The sequence below is a fragment of the Geotrypetes seraphini genome, chromosome 8, assembly GCF_902459505.1.
Source record: "Geotrypetes seraphini chromosome 8, aGeoSer1.1, whole genome shotgun sequence".
Lineage (NCBI taxonomy): Eukaryota > Metazoa > Chordata > Amphibia > Gymnophiona > Dermophiidae > Geotrypetes > Geotrypetes seraphini.
The window spans coordinates 64,943,063-64,969,321 of record NC_047091.1 but is presented as its reverse complement, the minus strand read 5'-3'; the positions used below and the strand labels follow the sequence as shown (position 1 = coordinate 64,969,321).

General features: G+C 45.3%; 1 protein-coding gene and 1 long non-coding RNA gene across 2 annotated transcripts in view; one reads left to right on the top strand and one right to left on the bottom strand.

Moving 5' to 3' along the window:
• Nucleotides 1-9,445, top strand: part of LOC117365130 — a 41,056-nt gene extending 31,611 nt beyond the window's left edge. The window contains exon 3 of the long non-coding RNA XR_004540359.1: nucleotides 8,835-9,445. This is a non-coding gene — a long non-coding RNA (uncharacterized LOC117365130). The remainder of the gene's footprint in view (nucleotides 1-8,834) is intronic.
• The window catches only part of LOC117365126 (actin-related protein 2-like), a 58,216-nt gene that overhangs the window by 21,073 nt on the left and 10,884 nt on the right, over nucleotides 1-26,259 (bottom strand). The window contains exons 2-3 of the mRNA XM_033955115.1: nucleotides 21,779-21,889; nucleotides 7,342-7,557 (exon numbers count right to left, since the gene is read on the bottom strand). Coding sequence (XP_033811006.1) covers nucleotides 7,342-7,557; nucleotides 21,779-21,889 — 327 coding nt within the window. The remainder of the gene's footprint in view (nucleotides 1-7,341; nucleotides 7,558-21,778; nucleotides 21,890-26,259) is intronic.

The window sequence follows — 26,259 nt, the reverse complement described above, 5'->3', positions numbered from 1 at the left end:
TCACGGAGAGACACTACAGGGACTACAGGGACCAGATGGACTCCACCTGACCAACAGAGGCAAGAACGTCTTCGGACACTGACTAGCCCACCTACTTAGAAGGGCTTTAAACTAGGTAAGTCGGGGGTGGGTACCCACTTTTACACCGGAGCAGTAAGTAACAATCCTGATGTGGCGAACCAAAACTCCCCTTCTAAGTCTAAGGTAAGTACCCTCACTGCAAAAGAATCGCTAAGGGACACTTTAACTCAAACGGGTTGCTCTCTACATGAGCTTAATAAACAAAAAGAGTGGAGAGCTATGTATGTTAACGCACGCAGCCTAGGGAACAAATTTCTAGAACTGGAAACAGAAATAGTTAATGCGGACCTAGACATAGTAGCGATTTCCGAAACATGGTTCACAGACTCTCACGGGTGGGATATAACTATACCAGGATACAACCTGATTCGGCAAGACAGAGAGGGTAAGTTAGGAGGAGGGGTAGCACTTTACATCAAAGAAAACATCAAAACAACCAGGATCACGGATGTCAAGTATACTGGGGAATCCATCTGGGTAAACCTGGCCAGAGGCGAAGAAAAATGCCTGTACCTTGGTGTGGTGTACAGACCTCCAAGACAATTGGAGCTCAAGGACGCTGATTTAATTGAAGACATTGAAAATATCACCTTACGGGGGGACATTGTTCTGTTGGGGGACTTCAACATGCCTGATGTAGACTGGAACACACTCTCAGCGACAACTTGTGATAGCAGAAGGATATTAGTAGTAGATGACGGCAGATAAAGACCCAAATGGTCCATCCAGTCTGCCCAACCTGATTCAATTTAAATTTTTTTTTTTTTTTTCTTCTTAGCTATTTCTGGGCGAGAATCCAAAGCTTTACCCGGTACTGTGCTTGGGTTCCAACTGCCGAAATCTCTGTTAAGACTTACTCCAGCCCATCTACACCCTCCCAGCCATTGAAGCCCTCCCCTGCCCATCCTCCTCCAAACGGCCATACACAGACACAGACCGTACAAGTCTGCCCAGTAACTGGCCTAGTTCAATCTTTAATATTATTTTCTGATTCTAAATCTTCTGTGTTCATCCCACGCTTCTTTGAACTCAGTCACAGTTTTACTCTCCACCACCTCTCTCGGGAGCGCATTCCAGGCATCCACCACCCTCCCATGAAGGGAGTACGGCTCAAACAATTGGTACTAGAGCCCACTAGAGCCCAGGCCATCCTGGACCTAGTACTTACGAACGGGGAAAGTGTCTCAGAGATCTCGGTGGGAGAACCGCTAGCCACCAGTGACCATAACATGGTATGGTTTAACCTTAGGAAAGGCTTTCCTAGATCACAAACAAAAACAAGGGTACTCAACTTCTGGGGTGCTGACTTCGCACACATGGCAGACTTCGTCCATCAGACGCTTCAGGTTCAAGAAGGAACGGATAATGTGGAGGTTATGTGGTCAACCTTGAAATCGACCCTTCATGAGGCAACTATCCGCTACATAAAATCAGTAACTAAACAACAAAGAAGAAAGAAACCCCAATGGTTCACTGATAAGGTCTCGCACCTCGTCAAGGAGAAGAAAAGAGCATTTCTCTCGTACAAACGCACCGGGGAAAAAGAAGCAAACATTGAATACAGGACAAAGTCTGCAGCGGTCAAAACAGCAGTTAGGGAGGCCAAACTTCGAATGGAAGAAACTCTAGCGAAGAATATCAAGAAAGGGGACAAATCATTCTTCAGGTACATTAGTGACAGGAAAAAGAACGCAAACGGGATAGTACGCCTTAGAACGCCAGACGGGAATTATGTGGAAACAGATTCTGAAAAAGCCAAACTACTGAATAATTACTTCTGCTCAGTCTTTACCTGTGAGGCACCAGGGCACGGGCCACAGCTGGAAGCAAAACAAAGCAAGGAAGACCCATTTCAGAATTTTGAGTTCACACCAGCTGATGTTTACAGAGAACTGTCAGGACTCAAGGTGAACAAAGCCATGGGACCGGACGAGTTGCATCCAAGAGTGCTCAGGGAACTAGGCGATGTTCTGGCGAAACTGTTAGCCTTGCTCTTCAATCTCTCCCTAAGTACAGGGAGAGTACCCCTGGACTGGAAAACAGCAAACGTCGTTCCTCTGCACAAAAAGGGTTGCAGAGCAGAGGCTGCGAACTACAGACCAGTGAGTCTCACATCAATAGTGTGTAAACTCATGGAAACTCTACTTAAAGGTAAATTAGATTCGATATTGGATGAAGGGAATCTAAGGGATCCCTGTCAACATGGATTCACCAGAGGCAGGTCATGCCAATCTAATCTTATAAGCTTCTTTGATTGGGTGACAGGAAAGCTAGACTCAGGAGAGGCTCTGGACATAGTATTCTTGGATTTCAGTAAAGCTTTCGACAGTGTCCCACACCGTAGACTATTAAACAAGATGAAATCGATGGGGTTGGGTGGGAAACTAACTGCATGGGTCAATGATTGGCTGAGTGGAAGACTTCAGAGGATGGTGGTCAACGGCACCCTCTCTGAGACTTCGGAGGTGACTAGCGGAGTGCCGCAGGGCTCAGTCCTGGGACCATCCCTTTTTAACATATTCATAAGGGACCTGACCCGGGGGCTTCAGGGTAAAGTATCACTGTTTGCCGACGACGCCAAACTGTGTAACATAGTAAGTGAAAGCAACCTCAAGGACAGTATGATGCAGGATCTGATCACGTTGGAAAACTGGTCCTCGACATGGCAGTTGGGCTTCAACGCTAAAAAATGTAAGGTCATGCATCTCGGCAGCGGAAATCCATGCAGAACATACTCCTTGAATGGAGAAACGCTAGCTAGGACTTCAGAGGAACGGGACTTGGGGGTAATCATCAGTGCAGACATGAAGGCTGCCAAACAAGTAGAGAAGGCCTCATCTAAGGCAAGGCAAATGATGGGATGTATCAATAGAAGCTTCGTCAGCCGCAAACCTGAAGTCATAATGCCACTCTACAGAACCATGGTGAGACCTCATCTGGAATACTGTGTGCAATTCTGGAGGCCACATTACCAGAAAGATGTGCTTCGAACTGAATCGGTCCAGCGGATGGCCACTAGGATGGTCGCCGGACTCAAGGGTCTCTCATACGAAGAAAGACTGGGCAAACTACAGCCCTATACCCTGGAGGAGCGCAGAGAAAGGGGTGACATGATTGAGACATTTAAGTACGTCACTGGTCGTGTCGAGGTGGAAAACGATATATTCTTTCCCAAGGGACCCTCGGTCACAAGGGGGCACCCGCTCAAACTCAGAGGGGGGAAATTTAGTGGTGACACCAGGAAGTATTTCTTCACGGAAAGGGTGGTAGATCACTGGAACAAACTTCCGGTGCAGGTGATCGAGGCCACCAGCGTGCTCGATTTTAAGAATAAATGGGACGTCCACGTGGGATCCCTACGAGAGTCAAGTTAAGGAACTAGGTCACTAGCACTCAGACTCAATGGGGTGGGTCAATAGAGTGGGCAGACTTGATGGGCTGTGGCCCTTTTCTGCCGTCATCTTTCTATGTTTCTATGTTCTAATGACCAACTGGAATCAATATGGGTTAAAATACCAGGAAGAAAGGGAACCGAGATAAAGATGGAACTGTACTACCGTCCACCTGGGCAAACAGAAGCAAAGGATGAAAAACTGAGAGCCGAGTTGAGGCGAGAATATAAAAACGCAAACACCATAGTTATGGGAGATTTCAACTATCCCGGGATAGACTGGAGCCATGGAGTTTCAAAATGTTCAAAGGAATCGGAGTTCCTAGAGGCTGTACGAGACTGCTACTTGGAACAGCTTGTCAAGGAACCAATGAGAGGGACAGCTATTCTGGATTTAATCCTTAACGGACTGCCCATGAAGTGGAAGTAGTGGGACCATTAGGTAACAGTGATCACAACATGATCCAATTCAAAGTGGAAATAGGTATGCCAAAGGGGAGGAGAACAATTGCAACAATTTTCAATTTCAGGAAAGGAAACTATGATGCCATGAGACAAATGGTAAAGAGAAAACTCAGGGACAGCTCCAAAAGGGCACAGACAGTGGAGCAAGCCTGAAAGTTATTCAAGGACATGGTAAACGAAGCGCAAAACCGGTATATAACCAGATTTAGAAAAGGGTGCAAAAAGAATCGAGCAATAGACCCAGCATGGTTAACCAATGAAGTTAAGAGGGTGACAGGAGACAAGAAAAAATCTTTCAGGATGTGGAAAAAGGATAAAACCGAGGAAAATTGGAAAGAGCACAGGAAGCATCAAAAAGAATGTCACCGCGTGGTCAGAACAGCAAAGAAAGAGTATGAAGAGAGACTTGCCAAGGAGGCATGGAATTTTAAACCATTCTTTCGATATGTGAAAGGAAAACAGCCGGTGAGGAAGGAGGTGGGACCCCTGGATGAGGGAGACAGGAAGGGAGTGGTAATGGAGGAAAAGGAGGTGGCAGACAGATTAAACACGTTCCTCTCGTCGGTCTTCACAAAAAAGGACACATCCAACGTGCCGGAACCGGAAAAATTCTTCAAGGGGGATCAAGAGGAAAAATAATCGTGCATGGAGGTAAGCCTCAAAGACGTACTCAAACAGATAGATAGACTAAAAACTGACAAATCCCCAGGCCCAGATGGAATCCACCCGAGAATACTAAAGGAGCTTAGAGACGAAATAGCGGAGTTACTACAGCAGATTTGCAACCTATCCCTGAAAACAGGGGTAATCCCGGAACACTGGAGGATAGCGAATGTTACACCTATCTTCAAGAAAGGATCCAGAAGCGACCCAGGGAATTATAGACCGGTCAGCTTAACCTCAGTTCCGGGGAAGACGGCCGAATCATTAATCAAGGACAGTATCAATGCGCATATAGAAAAAAATAAGCTGATGAGAACAAGCCAGCATGGTTTCTGTAATGGAAGATCATGTCAAACGAACCTACTGCACTTCTTTGAGGGGATAAGTGAACAATTGGACAAAGGTGACCCCATAGACATAGTATACCTGGACTTCCAGAAAGCCTTCGACAAGGTACCTCACGAGCGCCTACTAAGGAAATTGTGGAACCATGGGGTGGAAGGAGACATACGCAGATGAAACAGAAACTGGCTGGCGGACAGGAAACAGAGGGTAGGAGTAAAGGGACACTATTCTGACTGGAAAGGGGTCACGAGTGGCATCCCGCAGGGGTCAGTGCTGGGACCACTGCTGTTCAATATATTTATTAACGACCTGGAAACAGGGACAAGGTGTGAGGTTATAAAATTTGCGGACGACACAAAACTCTCCGGTAAGGTTAGATCCATTGAGGAATGTAAAGAACTTCAAAGGGACCTGAACAAACTGAGTGAGTGGGCAAATAAATGGCAGATGAGCTTCAATATAGAGAAATGTAAAGTCATGCACATAGGGAAAGGAAACCTGATGTACAACTACACGATGGGGGGGATGATATTGGGGGAAGGCAACCTAGAAAAGGCTTAGGGGTTTTGGTGGATAAGACAATGAAACCAGTGGCACAATGTGCAGCGGCCTCAAAAAAGGCGAACAGAATGTTGGGCATTACCAGAACCAAGGAGGTTATCCTCCCGCTGTATAGGGCGATGGTGCGACCGCATCTGGAGTACTGCGTTCAATACTGGTCGCCGTACCTTAAGAAGGACATAGCGATACTCGAGAGGGTCCAGAGAAGAGCAACAAAAATGATAAAGGGCATGGAAAACCTTCCATATGCTGAGAGGCTGGAGAAGCTGGGGCTCTTTTCCCTGGAAAAGCAGAGACTTAGAGGGGATATGATAGAAACTTACAAGATAATGAAGGAAATAGAGAAGGTAGAGAGGGACAGATTCTTCAGACTGGCGGGGGCAACAAAAACTAGAGGGCACTCAAAAAAATTGAAGGGAGACAGATTCAGAACAAATTGCTAGGAAGTTCTTCTTTACTCAGAGGGTGGTGGACACCTGGAATGCGCTTCCAGAAGAGGTGGTAGAGCAGAGTACGATTTGGGGTTTCAAAATGGGATTGGACGAGTTCCTGAAGGAGAAAGGGATTGAAGGGTACAATTAGAGGGTTACTATACAGTACAAAATGCTTTAGAGTAATAGATCACTTACAGGTTGTTGACCTGGGGGGCCGCCAAGGGAGCGGACTGCCGGGCATGATGGACCTATGGTCTGACTCGGCAGAGGCGATGCTTATGTTCTTAAGTTATAAACAGTTTGTATAGTTCCAAAGTATGCTATAGTTTCAGGAATACATTCTGCAGCATTATTTCCACATAAATTGAGTGTGTGGCATCCACATGGAGAAAATATAGCTGTTGGAGATTGCTCAAGTATTCTTGCTTGTGCACCTTTATATTTTCCTGACATGTTGGCTGTGTTGTCATTACCTTGGGCTTCATTGGGCCCCCTTCAGCTTCATAGGCCCTGGAGTGATGTACTGGCTGCACCCACCTCTCCTCGGGCCTGTCTCCACCTCGAGAGTTTCCCTCTCTCTCTCACTCATTTGGACCCTTTCCTCCTTGCGTTAGTTGTCTTTGCTAGGGCTGTACTGAATATTCATATTTGATTCAATTTGGCACCATAAAATGCCTTGAATACATTGTTTGTATTCGGCCAAATAATGTTTTAAATTCAAATATGAATAAATCGGTGGCAGGTGAGAAGCACCTGGGGCAGTGGCGCCCCTCCCTGCCCTCTTCTCTACTCCCCATCTCCACACGCTCCTTCCCACCCCCTCCTGCCATGCGTGCGCCACTTCACTTCCCCCGTACCTCTGTAACGTTCCTCACATGAGCAGCAACCCCCAACCTGCTGTCAAACCAGTGTCGGCTCTTCCTCTGATGTCACTTCGTAGGTGCGGGTCCAGGAAGTGACATCAGAGGAAGAGCCAACGCTGGCACGACAGCAGGTTGGGGGGTGCTGCTCATGCCAGGAACGTTACAGAGGTATGGGGGAAGGGAAGCGGAACACAAGTGCGGCAACAGGAGGGCAGAGAGGAAGACAGGTGCTTACGCCCTTACCAAGATGGCGCCCGGGGCGGACTGCCCCCCACCACTATGAATAATTCAGGGTTCTACAGTGGAAAATCCTATTGAAATAAACACTTGATCTCTGATTTCATGTTGCTTCTTTTATTATTTGTTACGTTAAAGCTCAATGCCTATTATTTATATCTGATATTTGCATTCAGTTGAATAGTAAAATATGCTATTTGGTACAGCTCTACTTCTTTACCTCAAATAGTTTCATCTCCTCCTTGCTCCCATCTATTGGGCATTTCATTTGGGTCCCCCCCCCCTCTACACAGTCCCTCACCTCAATTATCTTCTCCCTGTTCTTGATGGGGTTCATGGGTGGCTCCGTCAGCAGGATCTTGCAGTTGCGGGGGTCCACATTGAGTTTCTCTGGCCCAAAGGTGTAATCCCACAGGTACTTCATATCATCCCAGTTACGCACAATCCCATTTTCCATGGGGTAGTTCACCTCCAGCATGGAACGTAGCTCACTGGCTTCATCCCCAACCATCAGATCCTACAAAAAAAACACAAAAACACAGAACTCATCATGTAATTATGTCTGTCCTGCCCCCATCTGGATGGGGGCAGATTTTATTGTTTGTATGTATTAAGTAGGGTTACCAGACGTCCGTATTTACCCAGACAGGTTTTCAAAACCCGGCACTTTGTCTGAATTTTGAAAAGCTTCCTGCTCGGGATCGCGTCGGGAGGGCATCTGAAAATGCTGATTGCTAGCAATGCTAGGCTGATACACATGTGCAGATGCAATAAGGTGATGTCACATCTGCGCATGCACAGATGCCCTCCCGATGCTGCTCTGAGTATGAGAAGAGGTTGGGGTTGGAGTGTGACTTGGCAGAACAGGGTGGGCCTGTGGACGGGGCCATGGATCTGGATTTCACGATAGTAAAATCTGGTAACCCTAGAATTAGGTATTGTGTTAAAAACTACAAGTTTCTATATTTTTACAGTTTTCTGTAACTGGCATTTTCTGAGCACATGTTCTGTATTCCCAGTGCCTCATGGGCTTTCCTTATTGGCTTGCCTTACTACTACTACTACTACTACTTATCACTTATGCAGCGCTGTACATTTTGGCATTTATAGATGGTCCCTGCTCGGAAGAGCTTATAATCTAACTTGGACAGACAGACAGGGTTGGGGATGCAGAACCCAAGATGAGAGGAGATAGGAGTCGAAAGCACTCTCAAAGAGGTGGGCTTTTAACTGGACCTTGAACACTGCCAGAGACTGAGCCCGCCATAAGGGTTCGGGTAGCTTATTCCAAGCATTCGGCATAATAAGGCAGAAGGGATGGAGTCTAGAGTTGGCAGCCGAAGAGAAGCACAGAAAGGAGAGACTTTGGGGAGCTGAGGGGAGCTCATCGGGGGGAGGGGGGAAATCATATGGGGAGATAAGTGAAGAGACATAGCAAGGGGCAGCTGAGTGCATTTATAGGTCAGTAAGAGGAGTTTGAATTGTATTAGGAAATGGATGGGAAGCCAATGAAGTGACTTGTCTCAAAGCATGCTGGCTAGAAGCATGTGCCCCCCTCCTATCATGTGCTTCTACTCATAAAATAGGAAACAGAAGTAAAAGGCTCCATCTGGTTTCTGTGAGCAGCCCAACTGATTTCTCTTCCCCTCTGCAAAATACCTCCTTTTTTTTTTTTTTTTTTTAACCACAGAGTGTATCGTATCACAGTGTGTACTCCAAATTTCCAATATAGTTCCAGCATTCACTATGGCAGAAATTCATCTGTTTTTTTTTTTTTCTCACCCCCTTCTACAGTGCCTGTTAATTTCTACCCAAGCAATAAAAAACTGTTGGAACTTAGACAAGATATTCTTCACTGGAGACTGGACCCTGGTTTAACTGAATGATTAGCAGTGCATGGGGTGCTGTGAAATCACTGACAATGTCGAACTACCAACAGCCAATCAGAATGTCAGATTTTTCAGCACAAAACACAGGTTATTCAATACATGTCACCTCAGGTCTCATTGGAAATGAGAACTTCAGCAAAAATACATAGCAGCTTTGCAACACAAGAGTTGCAGAGCATTTAAGCCAGTTAAAAACAGTATCTTATTTACTACAGGCTGTGGATATTGATAACATGCTAACTAAATATCAAGCCCTTACTGATGTACAAAAGGGTTCTCCGTGGCTGCTACTAATCATCATAGCTGGCACTAAGAATCCTATGTTAATGCATTAAAAGGAGCTCATTAGTATTCTAATGAACACCTTGTGTAATGCACAGCAGGGAAATACATTGCTTCCTGTGCAAATTTTAACAGCAGGGCTGAGCTGTCATAGTCTTACTTTCCTGTCAGTGCCTAAGCGCTGATTGGCTCAGGCACTGACAGGAAAGTAAGGCCCCAACCCCAATCCCTCTTTCCCTTCCTCCATGCCTCTGACCCCCCCCAGCCATCCATAGCCTCCCCCCTGATACCATGACACCCCTCCCCCACACCCCATTCTTTAAAAAAATGGTGTATAAAAATGGTATAAAATGGTGTACTCTCTGTAATATTTTTCTGTATTCAATCAAATGTACTACACTATTGTAGTTTTTAAAATAATAAAATTTTTACAAAAAAAAAATTTGCAGGAGTAGGGTTGACAGATTTCCTCTTTAAAAACAGAGGACCCTTTGACTCACCCCGTTTTGCCACCACCCAAATCTGCCTCAGCCCCGTGCTCACATGCACCTCGTGTCTCCTTCCCCAAGCTCCGGACCATGTCTAGAGGGCCTCCGCTCATGTGTGCATGTGTGTGATATCATTGCATCAATATCCACGCATGTGCAAAGGTCCTCCAGACACGGCCCTGAGCTCGGAGCCTTCCAACACCTGGACAAACTTCTAACATGGTCTCATGTATCTTCCTATTTGGGGCCATGATACCAATAATGCTTCACAAAATTCATTCCTACCAGAACACCTGGCCTTGGTCACAAGTGCAAAACAGAGATAAACTCTATGCAAATACAGGACCACAAATTAAAATTCCTAATATACACAAACAAAATCTTAAAATGCCAGACTCTGCATGCAGTACAACACAAGAGATATAGAAAGAAATATATTTCTTCCTTAACAGTGCAAAATATAGAAAGCAAATGTAAATTCTAAAAACTAACACATTTCAATCACTAAATTGAAAATAAAATCACTTTTCCTACCTTTGTTGTTTGGGGATTTTATTTTTCTACTCATCTTTTCCCAGTCTCTGGTTGCACTTCCTTCTGATTCGTCTTCAGCTCTAAACTCTGTTTCCAGGGCCACCTTATCCATTTGTTGTTTTTCTCTCCTTCACTTTCTACCTACATCTATCTTTGACATTAACTTTTTTCAGCTTTCTTCCATTTTTCTACTTCCTCCTCAAATCTATCCACTTTCCATGTCTTCCCTTCCCATCCATCTATCCATGCACACTATCTCCTCCTTTCTGCCCTTCTCCACCATCCATGTGTGCCATCTCATCCTCCTATTTCCATCTATCCATAAACAGCATTTCTTCCATTTTCTTCCCTTCCCCACTCCTTCCATTCCAATGCAACATCTCCTTTCTCAATCTCCCCTTCTCTTTCTCCACCCATCCCATCCCTGTACACCATGTCCTCCCTATCTCTACCCTTTCCCTCCATCCCTGTGTACCATCTCCTCCCTCTCTTTCCCTCTCCTATAGTATGACATCTGTCTTCTCCCCTTCCCCCTCCTATGATCTGGGATCTTTATTCTCTCCTTCCCACAGTCTGGCATCTCTCTCCCTTCTCTGTCTTTCCCTACCCCCCCCCACTGCCTTAGTCTGGAATCTCTCCCTCCTTTTTCCTTTCATGGTCTGACATCTCTCTCTTCTCCACCCCCCCACCTTCCCCATCCAGTGGTCTTAACATCTCTCTCCCTCCCCCTCCCATGGTCTGGCATCTCTATCTGCCCCTTCCCTTTCTTCCCCTGGAAGTCTGGCATCTTTCCTTCCCTTTCCTCCCTATTCATATGTTATTCCTCCCCACTCCCAACCCCCACCGTGAGCTCTGGTGCTTGTTCCCAGTGGTGCTGCTCTAACTCTTTGGTCTTAGGCAGCATGAGTGAAGTAAACACGCTGCCTCCGGCAACCCGGAAGCTCTTTCTCTGTTACTGCTTCCCATCTATGTGGGGTTAGGAAACAGTAGCAGAGGAAAAACTTCTTGGTCACCGAAGGCAGCGTGTTTACTTCACTTACACTGTTTACGGCCAAAGAGTTACAGCAACAGTGCTGCAAGAACGGTGAGCAAGCACCAGATCTCACAGGGTGGAGGGTAGGGGACTCCAGATAGGTGCGCAGGCCTTGCAATGAAGATGTGGGATGGGCAGGATGTGTGTGCAGGTCTCGCAATGACTGCTATAAGGTTTCCAGATGTCCGGTTTCCCTAGACAAAAATAGCAAAATAGAAAAGCCGCCTGGACTTCCTAGAAGTCCTGAAAAAGAGGACATGTCCAGGGAAACCTAGGAAGGAGAGATATCTACTTCCTTCTGCCACAGGGCCAGGACTCACAATTGTGGAGGAGGGGGGGCACGTGATTGTCAGGGGTCGTTGGGGAGGGCCATCAGCAGCAGTGGAGGATTTTATCTTTTTTTTTTTATTGGACAGATATTTTGCGTGTGTAATAATGCATGCAAAATATCAGCGCCATTGAAAAAAAAATGAAATAAAACCCAGGCAGACCTGTCAGTAACATACTGACAGGTCTACAGCAGTCAGGTTTTAGGATCGGTAAAACCCGATGCTATACAGTCAAGCAATGTAAGTGAATCAATTGCTTGGCTATTTTGCATGGGGTTATACTAATTTGCATGGCCAGATTGGAAAATGGGATATCGAGGGGAAAAACACGCAGTGAGCCATTTTGTGAATCAGGTTGGTTAGCAGCGATCATTGCTAAACCTGTGAAAACAGGTTTAGCAATGATCGCCGACTTTAGAGAATCAGGGCCTAAGAACAATCAGAGAGGATATAGGAATATGGTAAGCCAATAGCCACCCTCACTCCCAGTGTCACACGGAGATCTTTAAACACAAGCATGCAATGGGGGCTAGGCTACGGGAATTGTTTGCTTGGGTGGAGGGGGTGTCCCTCTCTGTGTCTAGCATTCATGCTAGCTTGCAAGAGTTACAACCAGCCAAAGATTACCAGAGCATCCGGGGTAAATGGGAGGGGGGAATTGCAAATTAATTTGGGACAATGGGATGTAGCCCGTACCTTGAGGGCGACGCCAGGGGTTACCCGGTGTGCTTGGTTGAGGGAAACGCACTATAGAGTGACTTTGCGCGCATATTACACTCGCACACAGTTGTATTATAGTAGGGGTCTCCCGACACTACTATGTCATAAATGTGGGTCAGGGGGCCACACTTTGGGACTTGCCTTCTGGACCTGCCCTATCATTCAGCACTTTTGGAGGCGTATAATCTCATACATGTCCGGGTTGATTGGGAGAGTCCTGCGCAGTACCCCGGCTCACTTTGTCTTGGATTTGCCAGAGGCTTTTGGCCACTTGCCTAGGGGGAATCGGGCTCTGTGCAGGAAGATGAGTTTACTGGCCATGAAATGTATTCTTCAATGCTGGATGGTCCCTGACCCTCCGGCGTTTTGGCATTGGCGGAACCAGTTGCATCAGTTGGCCATCTGGGAGGCGCGCGACGCGGGAGGGGCCAGGAAGTGTAAGTTGTTGTTCCTGGATGTTTGGGAACCATATTTGCATGATTTGCATCCAAAGGGCCGTAGTGCAGTATTGAGCTGGGTGTCCTAAGGTGGATGCTAGGGAAGTTGGGTTGGGAGAGTACTGGCGATATTGGTGGGGAGTATCTTTGGGAGGGTGGGGGGTTTGGGGTGGGATTGAGGGGTATGGGTAGGTTCTGGCTTTTGCTATGGACAGGGTAAGGGGATTCAGTGGGGGAGGGGGGAGTGGTGTGGTATCTTCGGGGCTCATCAGAGTCCAGGGCCTCGGAGTGCCTTTACGCTCTCCTTCCAATGCACGCTCTTCATGGTGTGTGCGGGGGAGGAGGGGGGAGTTTGGTTGATGATCCTCTTGTTTTGTCTTTGTATGTTATTTATTTATATGATGCATATTTGTTTGATACTGTGCACCTTCGGGGTGCCTTGCTATTCTGTTCTTGTGGTTTGCATCAATAAAAATTGTTTGAACCTAAACACAAGCATGCCTTGAAATACAAAATAATTTAATAGGAAGCCAATGTCATTTTATTAATGCAGGACAGGGATATAGTGTTCACACAATCCAAAAAGTCTATAGTTTAAGCTCCTGCTGACCTTTTCTGATTTGGAAAATGGCTCAGTTTGAAAACATGTAGTTGAAACATCTGAATCAGCTCTGATAAAAAAGGACCTGGTGTGCTGGGAGAGCTGCTTATCCCACCTGTCACTTTGTGTGGGCATATTGCAGTTTTAGTCCGTGATGTTCCCCTGTTGCCATGGAAATGCCCAAGCTGCCATTAGAAAAAATTGCAATAATGCGAAGGTCTCCTGTGTGAGCAACTGAAATAGCAACATGAGAGACAGCACAAAAAAAATCAACATCTCCAGCAGAATGCAGAGTGCAAGAGCTGAAAACACCCGAGAATGCAGCAAAACGAGGAGAGCATAGAGGCTGAAAATATCCTAGGAGAATGCAGCAAAATGCAGAGTCTGGAAATATCCTAGGAGACTGGTAAAAATGCAAAGAACAGGGGATGAAAACACAAGAAACACCGAAGGCTTGATCGCAGAAATACTAAGGAGAAGTTGAATTAGGAAAAAAATGGTGAGAGCTCAGATGCTTCCCCTTTCAAGATGCAAACAATACTTAAATTCTCCATATAAAGCGTTTACAAGACTATCTTAAATGTTTCACTTCCTGCAAAGGGCCGCAAGAATCCTCTCAAAGCTGTTCTGTCAGCTAAGCTTCACAAAACCCACCACAATCTCCAGCCTTGTGCTCTTACCGTCTAATCTAGTGCAGTATGAAAATGTGTTCTGAGGTTCTGTAATAAAGTATGTTAAGCTTAGAACTGAGTTAAAATAAACAGCATTATAAGAATGGGTATAGGTCATGCATGGCAGCAGATGAAGACCACCATGGTCCATGTAATCTGCCCAGTGGCTAAAGTTATAGCTGTCACTCCACGCAATTATCTTTACTCTGTGCCTTTAAGGTTGTACCTATTGTAAGTTGCCACCCTCCATGAATATTTTTTTTTTAAGTGTGAACGTCATTTAAATTTTGCTTTGATTCCATCCTCTTGTTATATAACACAGGTGTCAAACTCAAGGCCCGTGGGTCAAATCCAGCCCGCCTGGCTGTTTTATGTGGCCCGCAGTGCAATCGATGCGGCGTTTTTCATTGCCGCCCCCTTGTTATCTTCTGACCGGCTCCCTCCTCCTCACTGCCGAAAGCCACAGGCGGCGGCGGCTCCTACGTGCATCCTGCGCCTGAGCCAGAAGCCTTCTCTCCGACGTCACAACGTCAGAGGGAAGTCTTCCGGATGAGGCGCGAGGAGCTGCTGCACGCGGCTTTCTGCACACTGCGGAAGAGAGGAAGAGGGAGCCAGCCAGAAGATAACACCGAGGACAGCAATGAAAACGCACATTGCACCGCGAGTAGCATAAAACGGCCAGCAGGCCAGAAGGTAAGACACCACCAGAGGGAGGCACCTAACTGAGGCACAGCATGGAGGGAGGGAGACAGCAAAGGTAGGGGGGATGATTTTATTTTCAATTTAGTTAATTGAATTGTGTCAATTTTGAGAATTTACATCTGCTGTCTATATTTTGTACTGTTCAGGAAGAAATGCATTTGTTTCTGTTTCTCTGGGGTTGTACTGCATGCAGAGTCTTGAATCTTAGGGTTTCATTTGTATATATTAGTACTTTTAGTTTTTGGTCCCATATTTGCATAGGGGTTATCTGTGTTCTGGTAGTAATGAATGTTCAGAAGCATACAGTTTGTTTTGTGTAGTTTAATTTTATGGTTAACCATTGGGGTGTTGTTAATAAGATTATATTGTGTGTATATATGAAAAATGAATGGAAAAAACTGTTACAATTAGTACTATTATGGGGGTGGGGTCTGGGGTGGAGATGGGCGGAGTCTGGCCCGCAACTTAGCATGTGTTTTGGATTTCGGCCCCTTAATGTGATTGAGTTTGACACCCCTGCTATATAAGGATCCTCTGGGTTCAACAATCAGCGTGGTTTTAGATGGGGAGGAGAAGCTCCTGTCTACTTAAACCATGCTAAGCAGGCTGCCCTTAATATTTAGTGCTGTTGAGCATGGGCTTTGACTGCCATGGCATTGCCCAGGTAGTGCTGGGGTAGTCAAGGGTCAGAGTCTCAGTATCTAGAAGGGTGGTTTTTTTTTTTAAATTGTAGAAGTCTGTCTGGGTTTGACAGGGGCTTAGACAGAATCTGGCAATTCTCCCCCTCTTACCTCCTTCAATTTTCTTCGGGCTGCTGTCAGCCTGCCCCGGAAGCCACCTCTCTGCAGGTCTCGCCTACTCGGGAATAGGAAATTGCTGCAAAGAAGCAGCTTCCAGGACAGGCAGATGGCAGCAGGCTTATTTCACCGAGCTGCCAGCGGCCCAAAGAAAATTGAATTCCAGCGCCAAGGAGGTATGAGGGAAGAGAGCCACTGGATTCTGCCAAACTAGCTTCTGGAGGGTGGGGCTAGGGACAGAGTGAGGGCATGGTGGGCACGAGGGCAGGGTCATGTGTCCTCTCTTTTCATTTGACAAATAAGGTAACCCTAAACTAGCTAGTCACACACACAAGAACTAAATCCAGCTGCACATACTATAGCAAGACTTGCTTACCACACTTATTGTTTATTGAAAGCTTCTATACTGCTGCTAATGACTTGGGGAGTCGATTCAGAGCAGTTTGTATGAGCTTCTGTAATGATGTTACAATACAAAATTTGTGTTTTCCTGGGATGGTTTCAATACAGATATATACAGTAAATCTTTGGATTGCAAGTAACTTCGTATGCAAGTGTTTTACAAGTAATATACAAGCAAGGTCTTGCAATACAAGTGCATACAGTATACACACATCACATCATCACAACTGAGCCGATGGTTCTTCTCTCTCTGACACTGCAGGAGTGTAATGACCATTCTAAACAAGCAAGGTCTTGCAATACGAGTACATACAGTACATTTTGTAACAAAGTTTTTGGGTTGTGGGGTTTCCATTATTTCTTATGGGGAAATTCGCTTTGATATACGAATGTTCTGGATTACAAGCATGTTTTTCGGAACAAATTATGCTCACAAACCAAGATTTTACTGTACTTAGTCTAGCTGAGGTAGGTTGCTTGCATCTTTTCTAATTGCACATGCAAGTTTCCCTCTTACATCTATCTCAGGGGTAGGGAACTCCGGTCCTCGAGAGCCATATTCCAGTCGGGATTTCAGGATTTCCCCAATGAATATGCATTGAAAGCGATGCATGCAAATAGATCTCATTCATATTCATTGGGGAAATACTGAAAACCCGACTGGAATACGGCTCTCGAGGACCGGAGTTCCCTACCTCTGATCTATCTCAACCCTTTTGTTATTCTATTTCATCTGTCTATATTTCACCTCTGCCTACATGCTATGTTGTCTGTTAAGATGTTTTCAATTGTATTGTGCTAACATTGTAAATAACATACTAAGCCAGGGGTAGGCAATTCCGGTCCTCAAGAGCCGGAGCCAGGTCAGGTTTTCAGGATATCCACAATAAATATGCATGAGATAGATTTGCATCTCAAGGAGGCAGTGCATGCAAATCCATCTCATACATATTCATTGTGGATATCCTGAAAACTTGACCTGGCTCCGGCTCTCGAGGACCGGGACTACCTACCCCTGTACTAGGCAATAAACTGTACTGTCATTTTACTTTCATAATTGTTTATTGCCTACGTCTAGGTTATATTTGCTATACATTACCTTGTGTAAATTTCTTTAAACAGGTGAGAAATAAATCTTATAAATAAATATATGCTTTTATCAGCCTTCTCTAGGATTTTATTCTATGAACACTCCATTGACCTAAGGACCTGCAGATAATGCCACGCCTTGGGAGTCAAACTCTAGCAGGTTTGAAATCTGCTCCAGAGCTTTAATCTGCGTGGCTCTGGAAGAAAGACGTGGCCCAAGGCTGTATCATAACAAAACTCCCAAGTACTCCAGGCGCTGGGTTGGCTTCAGCTGGCTCTTCTTGAAATTGACAATCCATCCCAAGTCCTGGAGGAGTTGGACCACTCTCAAAACTTCCAGTTCACCTTCCTTCTTAGATGGGGCTCTGATTAGCCAATCATCAAAATATGGATGCACCTGGATCCCTACCTTGTGGGGTGTGCTGCCACCACCACTTTCACCTTGGTATAAGTGCAAGGTGCCATTGTGAGGCTGAAGGGGAGCACAGAGAACTAGAAATGCTGCTCCAGCACATGAAACCACAAGTACCTCCTGTGGGACAGAAAATTGGGAATGTGGAGACAGGCCTCTGTCAAATCAAAGGAAGCAAGAAACTTCCCCAGCACCACTGCTGCTGTGACCAACCGAACAAGTCTCCGTGTGGAAATGCAGCAATCTCAGTACAGCATTGACTGACTTGAGGTCCAGAATTGGCCTACGGTCATCTGAGTCTTTCATTGGTACAAAGAAGTAAATGGAGTATCTGCCCGAGCCTGATTCTTCATCTGGTACCAGCTCTATGGCATGAAGATCCAGTAGCCTTTGTACTGTTGCCTGGATTCTGAGGGCTCTCTCCAGTCGGCTGGCTAAAGAATCTACAAAGAGATCTGGAAGGGAGGCACATAACTCGATTTTGTAACCTTCTCAAACAACTTCTAGGACCTAACAGTCTGTCTACCTGAGCCCAGGCCAGCCAAAAGGCCAACAGCCTGCCCCCTATCTGGGGTAGTCTGGTCCCTGTCCTGGCGTCATTGTGCTTTCTTGGACCACATCCACCATAAGTCCTGAGGATCTTTAACATCACGCCTCCTTCACTAGACAAGGAGGTTCATTTGGTGACCTATGCCACCAGCAAATCCACCTTCAGCAGAACAAATAACTACTGGAAATCTGGGGCCATCAGATAAAAGCTTGGCCATAGTCTTAGCCATTCGCAGGGACCCTTCTGCGATTTCCAGTTGTCTGTGACCAGCTTTGTGAAGTCCGGATGCAAGGAAAAGAACATGATCAGAGCAACTGAGACGCTCATAATTGAGAACTGTGACAAGGAGGCTGGCGGAACTTCCAGCTTAAGTTCGCATAGTGAGGTAGAAATAATGCCCGACAGCACAGAGGCTTTGAACAGCCGGTGCACTGTGGGATCTTCCCTCTAGTCCAGGGGCACTACCGCTTCTTGACCGCTGTTCTCATGCAGAGAACCAGATTCTGCCAAAGAAACTGCATCCTGAGACAATAAAAGCATGAAATCAAACTTTCCATCCTCCTAGTCTGTCAGACTGAACCTCCTGGTCCAGCTCTGTGTCCTCATCTCGCATGCAGAGGGGAGTCCCCCTGCACCACCACTTCCATCATACTGAACACAGAAGCTGAGGACCCTCGGCAGTTCAAATAGGCATTCTACATAAAGCTTACAAAATCCTGGGTGAAGACTTGTGCTGGGAGTCATGAGGATCCTGGCAGGGACCCCCTGTCGGTCATCATGGGCTCTGTGGTCACCGTGCATCTGTGCTTGGCCAATGTACTTCAAAAGGCTTTTGAAAGGGTCTCTTCCCTTGGGAACATGCCTCCTGTGATTCCTCAGCCCTGGAGGACTCAGAGGAGGCTGAGCCCAAGATTCCCGCCCCTCCCCTGCATGCTCCTTGGCTGACCATCCAGTGCAACCTGGCATGCTATAAGGGTAGGAAGGCCTGAGGGGTCCATCCCCAATGATGTTAAGCAAAATCAAGGGGTTTTGAGTCAGATGGAGGCTTTAGAAAAAAAGATTGTTTAAATTTCCAAGATGGCCACCACCAGTAAAATCGCACCAAAAATGGCCCATGGGGACTTCCCTGCAGTACAAAAAATTGCAGCGAAAGGGGTTTTAGAGATGGGGGACCTTGGATGTGGCTCTGGCTCCAGAAACCTTTAAATTTCACTTAAAATAGCCTTACTCACTGTGCCATGTGTCTACCTGCTTCAGTTTAGGAATGTAGCTGAGATAAATGAAGACAAGCTCTGCCTCACAGGTTTTCCGGACAAATTTGGTCTTCAAGCTGCCATTCAGACTGAGGTCGGACTGAGCCTCAACCCCCAGAAAACTTTGTGAAGGGGGAGAAGACCATGCAGCTGGCACACTACTAATCCTGGCCAAGCCTGAATGGAGCCAAACAATCTGTGCTCAAGCTCCCAGTAAATCAGGCAGTGTCTTATATTAATTAGGGCTTATTTTAGGGGGGATGTCTTTTTTTTTTTTCATGTACAACAATCATCTCTCCCTTCCTTTCCTCCACCCCAATTCTTCCTTTCTTTTCTTCCCCCCCCTGTCTTGTGCAGTATCTTTCCTCCCCTCTCACCCATCCCCTTGTGAAGCATCTATCTATCCCTCCCTCCCATCCCCCTGTGCAGCAGAACCCCACCGATCCTCTCACCCATCTCCCTGTGAAGCATCTTTCTATCCCTCCTTTCCATCCCTCTGTGCAGCAGAACCCCACTGACCCCCACTTTGAGACTGACACTGTACCTCCGAGGCCTCCAAAAACAGCAGCGATGGCAGCGCTCTGAACAGGCTGCTTCCTGGCCTTCCTCGCCGAGGCCTTCCCTCTGACGCGTCACTGATGATGTCATTCCAATAAAGTTGAAACATTGAATGCTGGTTTTAACATGAACTGTACTGTAAAAGTCTTGTCTGTCATATTATGTGCATGTTATTGTTGTAATGCCGCCTAGATATAGGCGGTTGATAAATTTTTAAATAAATATGTCAGTCTCATTGTATCAGTGACATGGCAGAGGGAAGGTCCCGGCGGGGAAGGCCATGAAGCAGCCCTTTCAGAGTGCTGGCGCCACTGCTGTTTTTGGAGGCCTTGGAGGTACGATACGGGTCAGTGGGGTTCTGCTGCACAGGGGGATGGGAGGGAGGGATAGAAAGATGCTGCACAAGGAGATGGGTGAGAAGGAGGAAAGATGCTGCACATGGCAGGAGGGAGAAAGTGCTGCTGCTGGCAAATCGGGCAGCACTAGTGTCAGGGATGTTGGGGAGTGTCAGGGACATTCGGGAGGGGCTTTGGGGGTCAATCTTAACTAGGGCTTATTTTGGGGGTATGACTTATGTTAGGAGCATCTTTAAAAATCATGCTTGGTCTTATTTTCGGATTATATCTTATTTCTGGGGAAACACGGTAGGTGTCCCTGAGGGCTGATCCCGCTAGCAGAAGACTTTCACAGCGCAAGTCTGCATCTTCTCCCATGCAGAGATCCCAACAAGTGGGAACCTCTGGGCAGCGAGATTCCAACCAAACACTTAGAAAAAAATACTCAAAAATAATAAAACCACAGAGCAAATACACTTCGGATCAACTTGCTTGCAGAAAAAACTGAGGGGGCAGGATTAGCTCCCAGGGAAGAAGACGGAGTTCAAAAGATAACTGACAGCATACTGCAAGCAACTTGTGGGTTCAGATAAATAACCCTAGCATTCGGGACCACTAGACACATTGCATTAGAAATTGGGGTTGTAACATTTCCCTTGCCAATTTAAACAAATGCTCATCCCTATTTACCACTTCATGCTTGCTTTTACTTAAGGGCCCCCTGTCATGCAAGGCCTAGAGCAGCTGCCCCTTTTGTCTAAAGTTAAAAGTAGCCCTGCTTATAGTCTGATAGTTTCACAAAACTTTATGAGTGGTGGCAATTAACTGTGGAAGTCACAAATTATTTTTTATTAAGTTTTGAGGCAAAAATTTAAAAATGAGGGATTAAGGAAAACTATTCCCTTAATCCCCCATATAACACCCTGGCCAAAACAAGCACTTTCATTTTACTTCTGTGTGCCTCACTGCTGATGCATTAGTTGATAAGGAAAATTTTTTTACACGTTCGTGTATTCCCATTTCAAAATACATAGTACACATAGAGAAGTTTGAACTCTCACATTATACCCGCTTGAAATCTTTACATCTCCACATTCTGAAACGCTATTACATGTGCAGCCAATTCACATTTGTAAATGCCTCTTATTTAGAGGAAGAGAAGCTTTACAAATAATCTCCAGAGTGTGCTAAAGTTTTGCCCACAAGTTTTTTACTTCCTCTTATAATGACTTTCTTTTCTGTAACCCAAGTCATCAGGACAGCCTTTGACAATGTCAGCAACAGAACACACTATGTTTAATTTAATTTTTAATTTAATTTATTCAATTTTCTATACCGTTCTCCCAGGGGAGCTCAGAACGGTTTACATTAATTTATTCAGGTACTCAAGCATTTTTCCCTATCTATCCTGGCAGGCTCACAATCTATCTAATGGACCTGGGGCAATGGGGGGATTAAGTGACTTGCCCAGGGTCACAAGGAGCAGCGTGGGATTGAACCCACAACCTCAGGGTGCTGAGGCTGTAGCTTTAACCACTGCGCCACACTCTCACCTGCTCAGGTGAACACAAGTTCAAATTTTACTAGCGTCATTAGTCCCAGTAACCCCTTACCTCTCCTTCCCAACAGGATACCAGCATTACAAAAAGAGCATACCTTGATCTCAATGTTGCCAACTTTGGCTGTGGAGCGAATAATTGGGCGGCCCACCAGGGCAGGAAAGATGTGCTCTGGGAAATTGGAACCAGCATAGCCGCATTTCACAAACTGCAAGAAAAGAAAGAGGAAAACAAGAGAAAATGAATGGATAGTAGAAAATCCCTCAACCCCTCCATAGTCCTTTAACTCTCACAAAAGCTTCTGCCTTGAGTCCTACATCTCTCTGATCAGCACCATGCACACATGCATATGTTAATTAGGTTTTCTATTTTGCCTTTACCTATTCAGTTCAAACGTCAGAATACATTACAAGAGATTGGGTCAATTACCCAGGAAGTTACAATGGACAGTTTGGCATGGACAGGTCATAGTTGGGATCCCAAGAATGTCTAAAACATAGAGACAGTAAGTAGCAGGTGATTCTGGATTTAGAGGGAGTATGACTGGCCAAGTGGCAGGGTTGCTATTACTCATGAAATTAGCTTTCATTGTGAATGTTCCAAAGTTATAGTGACAAACACTTTACTTCACCATTTAACATACAGCTGAACTTGGCCAAGATTCAGCCCTCTGCACACTGAAATATAGTCCTTGACCCTGGCCTCATAGAACTTGAGCCACAATATCAGAGGCACAGGACATTTATAATCTCACAGATATCATAGGGCTGAATATACCACTGCAGTCAATAAAATCAGCTAACTCATCACAGATATTTGCACCATCTTTGCAGATCAACCATTTACCTGTAATAAGGAACAGGGCCTTTTCAATAGCAAGTTCTTGATTATGAATGCGAAGCCTACAACTACAAACCATTCAAAATGTAGCAGCCAGACTTATTTTCCTCAGCAACCAAATATGACCCCCTGTATCTCAAACTAAACACTGACTCCCCTTCGAAACAAGGTGTATTTTTAAACTACATACACCAATCTTTTAATCTTCCATGGCAAAACACCAGAATATATGTTGAATTTAATTGAAATACCATCCAAAAACAAATGTACAACCTTATCAACAACCATATAAGAATTAGATTCCCAAATCCTAGAGGAATCAAATGCAAAACTATTCACTCTATAGCCTTCCCCAAACTGGCAGCAAAATGGTAGAATCCTTTACCAGCATGATTAAGGAACATCCCCTCCTACCAAGACTTTTGTGATGGCCTAAAAACCTATCTATTTGGAAAATACCTTACTCTCCCCCACAAACAACAAACTACGACCACCAGAAACCAACAAGACACAAATCACCTCTCCTATCTCAATATTTATTTATTTATTTTTATTTCTTTCTTTAATTTTCTATACCGTTCTCCCAGGGGAGCTCAGAACGGTTTATGCATTTATTCAGGTACTCAAGCAGTTTTCCCTGTCTGTCCCGGCGGGCTCACAATCTATCTAATGTACCTGGGGCAATAAATGACCAAACTCCCTACAAACTGGGAAAATGATACCCATACTACAACCTGTAATATCATATGCCATATTGCCATAATCATACACCTACATAAACACAAACCAAGTTATCTGTGTCGTGAAACGTAATGAAATATTCTGGTTCCCCTCTGAAATCACTTCCTGGTCATGGCACCAAGTGACAACAGAGGGAAAGCCAATGGAGGAGCTGCTCGAACTGGCGAAGATTTAAGAGGTAAGAGGGAAGGGAGTTCGTGAGTGTGGCATGGGAGGATGGGGGAGGAGCAGGGGCACAGAAGGAGTGGTGGGGGGGGCGGAAAGGAGGGTGTGGGGGCACCTCCTAACCTCGCTAAGCCAGTGAATGTAATCCCTGGATATGGCCAGGCTTTTTAAATTGCAAATCACATTGAACTTTTTCTGGGGCATTTTAGCAATTCATAAATACTAATGTAATGTAATATCTCTGTGGAAAGAAATGTATTATTTAGTGTTTAGGAAGGACCTGAAGACCTATAAGTATGTATTTTCTCTGGCAGGCTTTTGGATCAGATTAAAATTGCAGTCTGCAAGGGAAGTGAGGTTAACTGCCCTTTTGTTTGTTGTTAATGTCGTTTTATAAAATTGTTGTCATAAATGTAAGATGTAATCTGCATGACTGGCAGACATGTTAAGTAAATAGTGGAATTAAATTAATTTTACTGAATCATGTCTTTTTTTTTTTCTGACAGTTGCAACTTTTCCCAGAGGGGAGGAGGTACCCTATATACTTGAATATAAACAGAGATGTTTGGGGCCAAAAAAATGGCCCAAAAATGAGGGTCTCGTTTTATATTCAAGTCTCCAACTGATGACCATCACTTTTGTCTTCCTCACTGAACTTGATCATCTGCGGCGCTGCTGTCAATACCCCCTCCCCCCCAATGCCTGGCATTTCTATCCCCCCATAACCAACATAACCGTCCTCCACAAACCCCTCTCCCTGATGACTGGCGCTAGCATCCTCCCCTGCCCAGGATCACCCAAATTTCTAATCTCGGGTTATATTCGAGTGAACCTATTTTCCTCCTTTTTAAGGTTTATATTTGAGTATATACGGTAATAGAGCTGCAAAAAGCCTCCACACACAACAGAATGAAAGCTTGAAAACTTCTCTCATCCCACATTCCTGCTAACCCCAGATCAAAGCTTCATGGAAGGCAATTACAGGCTTGTGCATGCATGCTCATGAAACAACTAAAATATGCATAGCACCTGGCAGAGAACAAGAGAAATCGAACCAAAGACTTTTAATAAGAATTGCCATACCAGGACAGACCAAAGGTCCATCAAGCCCAATATCCTGTTTTCAGCAGTGGCCAATCCAGATCGCAAGTACCTGGCAAGATCCCAAGGAGTAAAACAGATTTTATGTTGCTTATCCAAGTCATCTCAATAATGGCTTATGGACGTCTCTTTTAGGCTTTTTTAAACCCTGCTAACTGATTTTCACCACATTATCTGACAAAAAATTGCAGAGTTTAATTACACATTGTGTGAATATATGTTTTCTCCAGTTTGAATAGGGAAGGAGAAAGAATGGATCCTTGAGGAACACCGCAGCGTAATGTGAAAGGATCAGAGGATTGGTTTTAAATGTGGATTTTTCATATTGGTGATTGTGAAGGTACAAGGTTAGTGATTTAAGCAGCCTGACATAACACAGATACACCTTCCAACAGCTAAGACTCTGAATGGCAGGAGCAGCTGTAGCTGCACCAGTTATAAAGGAATGTATTCCCCAAACCCTTGGGAAATTGGCCTATCTCAAGAAGTACCCTGCAGACACAGCTGCATATTGAAATTTTGTGAGAAGGCTGGCAACATAGAGAATTAGAAATACTTATCCATGGGATTGGTGAATAGCCAAGTAAGAATTGCCACTGCTGGGTCAGACCAGTGGTCCATCGTGCCCAGCATCCTATAAGCCTATAAATTGGAAAGTGAGCAGCTTGGGCAGGTTAGGAAGTCTAGGAACACCATGCAGTGTGAGCAAGTGACCCTTTCCAAACTGGTCAGTTTTAGATCTTGAAACGCACACATGGATCTTCTCCTGATCTATTGTTACATTAGAGAGGCACAGACCATCCCTGGTGTTCATTCTCGATTGAACTGTAAGACTGTAACAAACCCAGGGCGAAAGCAGTTCTGAATAGTACAGTCTCATAGTCCAAAATGAGAACACACTCTAGTGCTGACCAAAGCAAAGATAGTAGGTTATGGATGATGGCTTGTCAAGAGTGGGGTGCAGTTGGGAGCTCCACTAGCCACATCCGAGAAGCACCACTGGGTACAAAATGGGTGGGCCTGTGCCCACATGGGACCACCCATGGCTATACCATTGTCCTGAGCAGGGCAGTGTGGAGGGCCTCTCTGACCTGGTTCCAGGCAGCAGGGACCTCTGAAAGAAGCACTAGGCTGGAGCAGATCCACTCCATACTAAAACATTTTGAAGCCAAAGCCCTCCATCATCCATATTCTAGACATGTTCATCATAGGAGAACAAGACACAGCTTTCATAAGTTATGAGTTGATCCCCAAAAATCCTTTTAGGGTACAGGTTCTCAGTAGGAAAGCCCCTAGCCCTAAGACAGGAACCCTTAAACTTACTAGGAAAAGGAAAAACTTGCCCGTACTCCAGAAGGGAGGATCTAAGAACCAGTTTATACCATCTGAGAGACAGAGGACATGATAGAAAGGAGGTTCAGTTGTCAATTCCCCTGACTTACAAAACAATATGTCATGCCTCCAAGGATAGGCTAGAGGAAGAGTCATCCCAGTTACAGGTTCAAACACTGCTGAGCCATTAGAGAAGGAATAAAGGCATGCGAGTAGAGAATGAAGCAGGGCCAAATTTGTCCCCGTCCCTGCAGGAACTCATTTTCTCCATCCCGTCACCGCAAGTTTTGTCGCTGTCCCATTCCTGTAAGCTCTGCCTTAATCACACAAGCCTCGAACACTTATGATTTTAAACTGTTTGAGGTTTGTGCAGATGAGGACAGGGCAGGGACAGGAAAA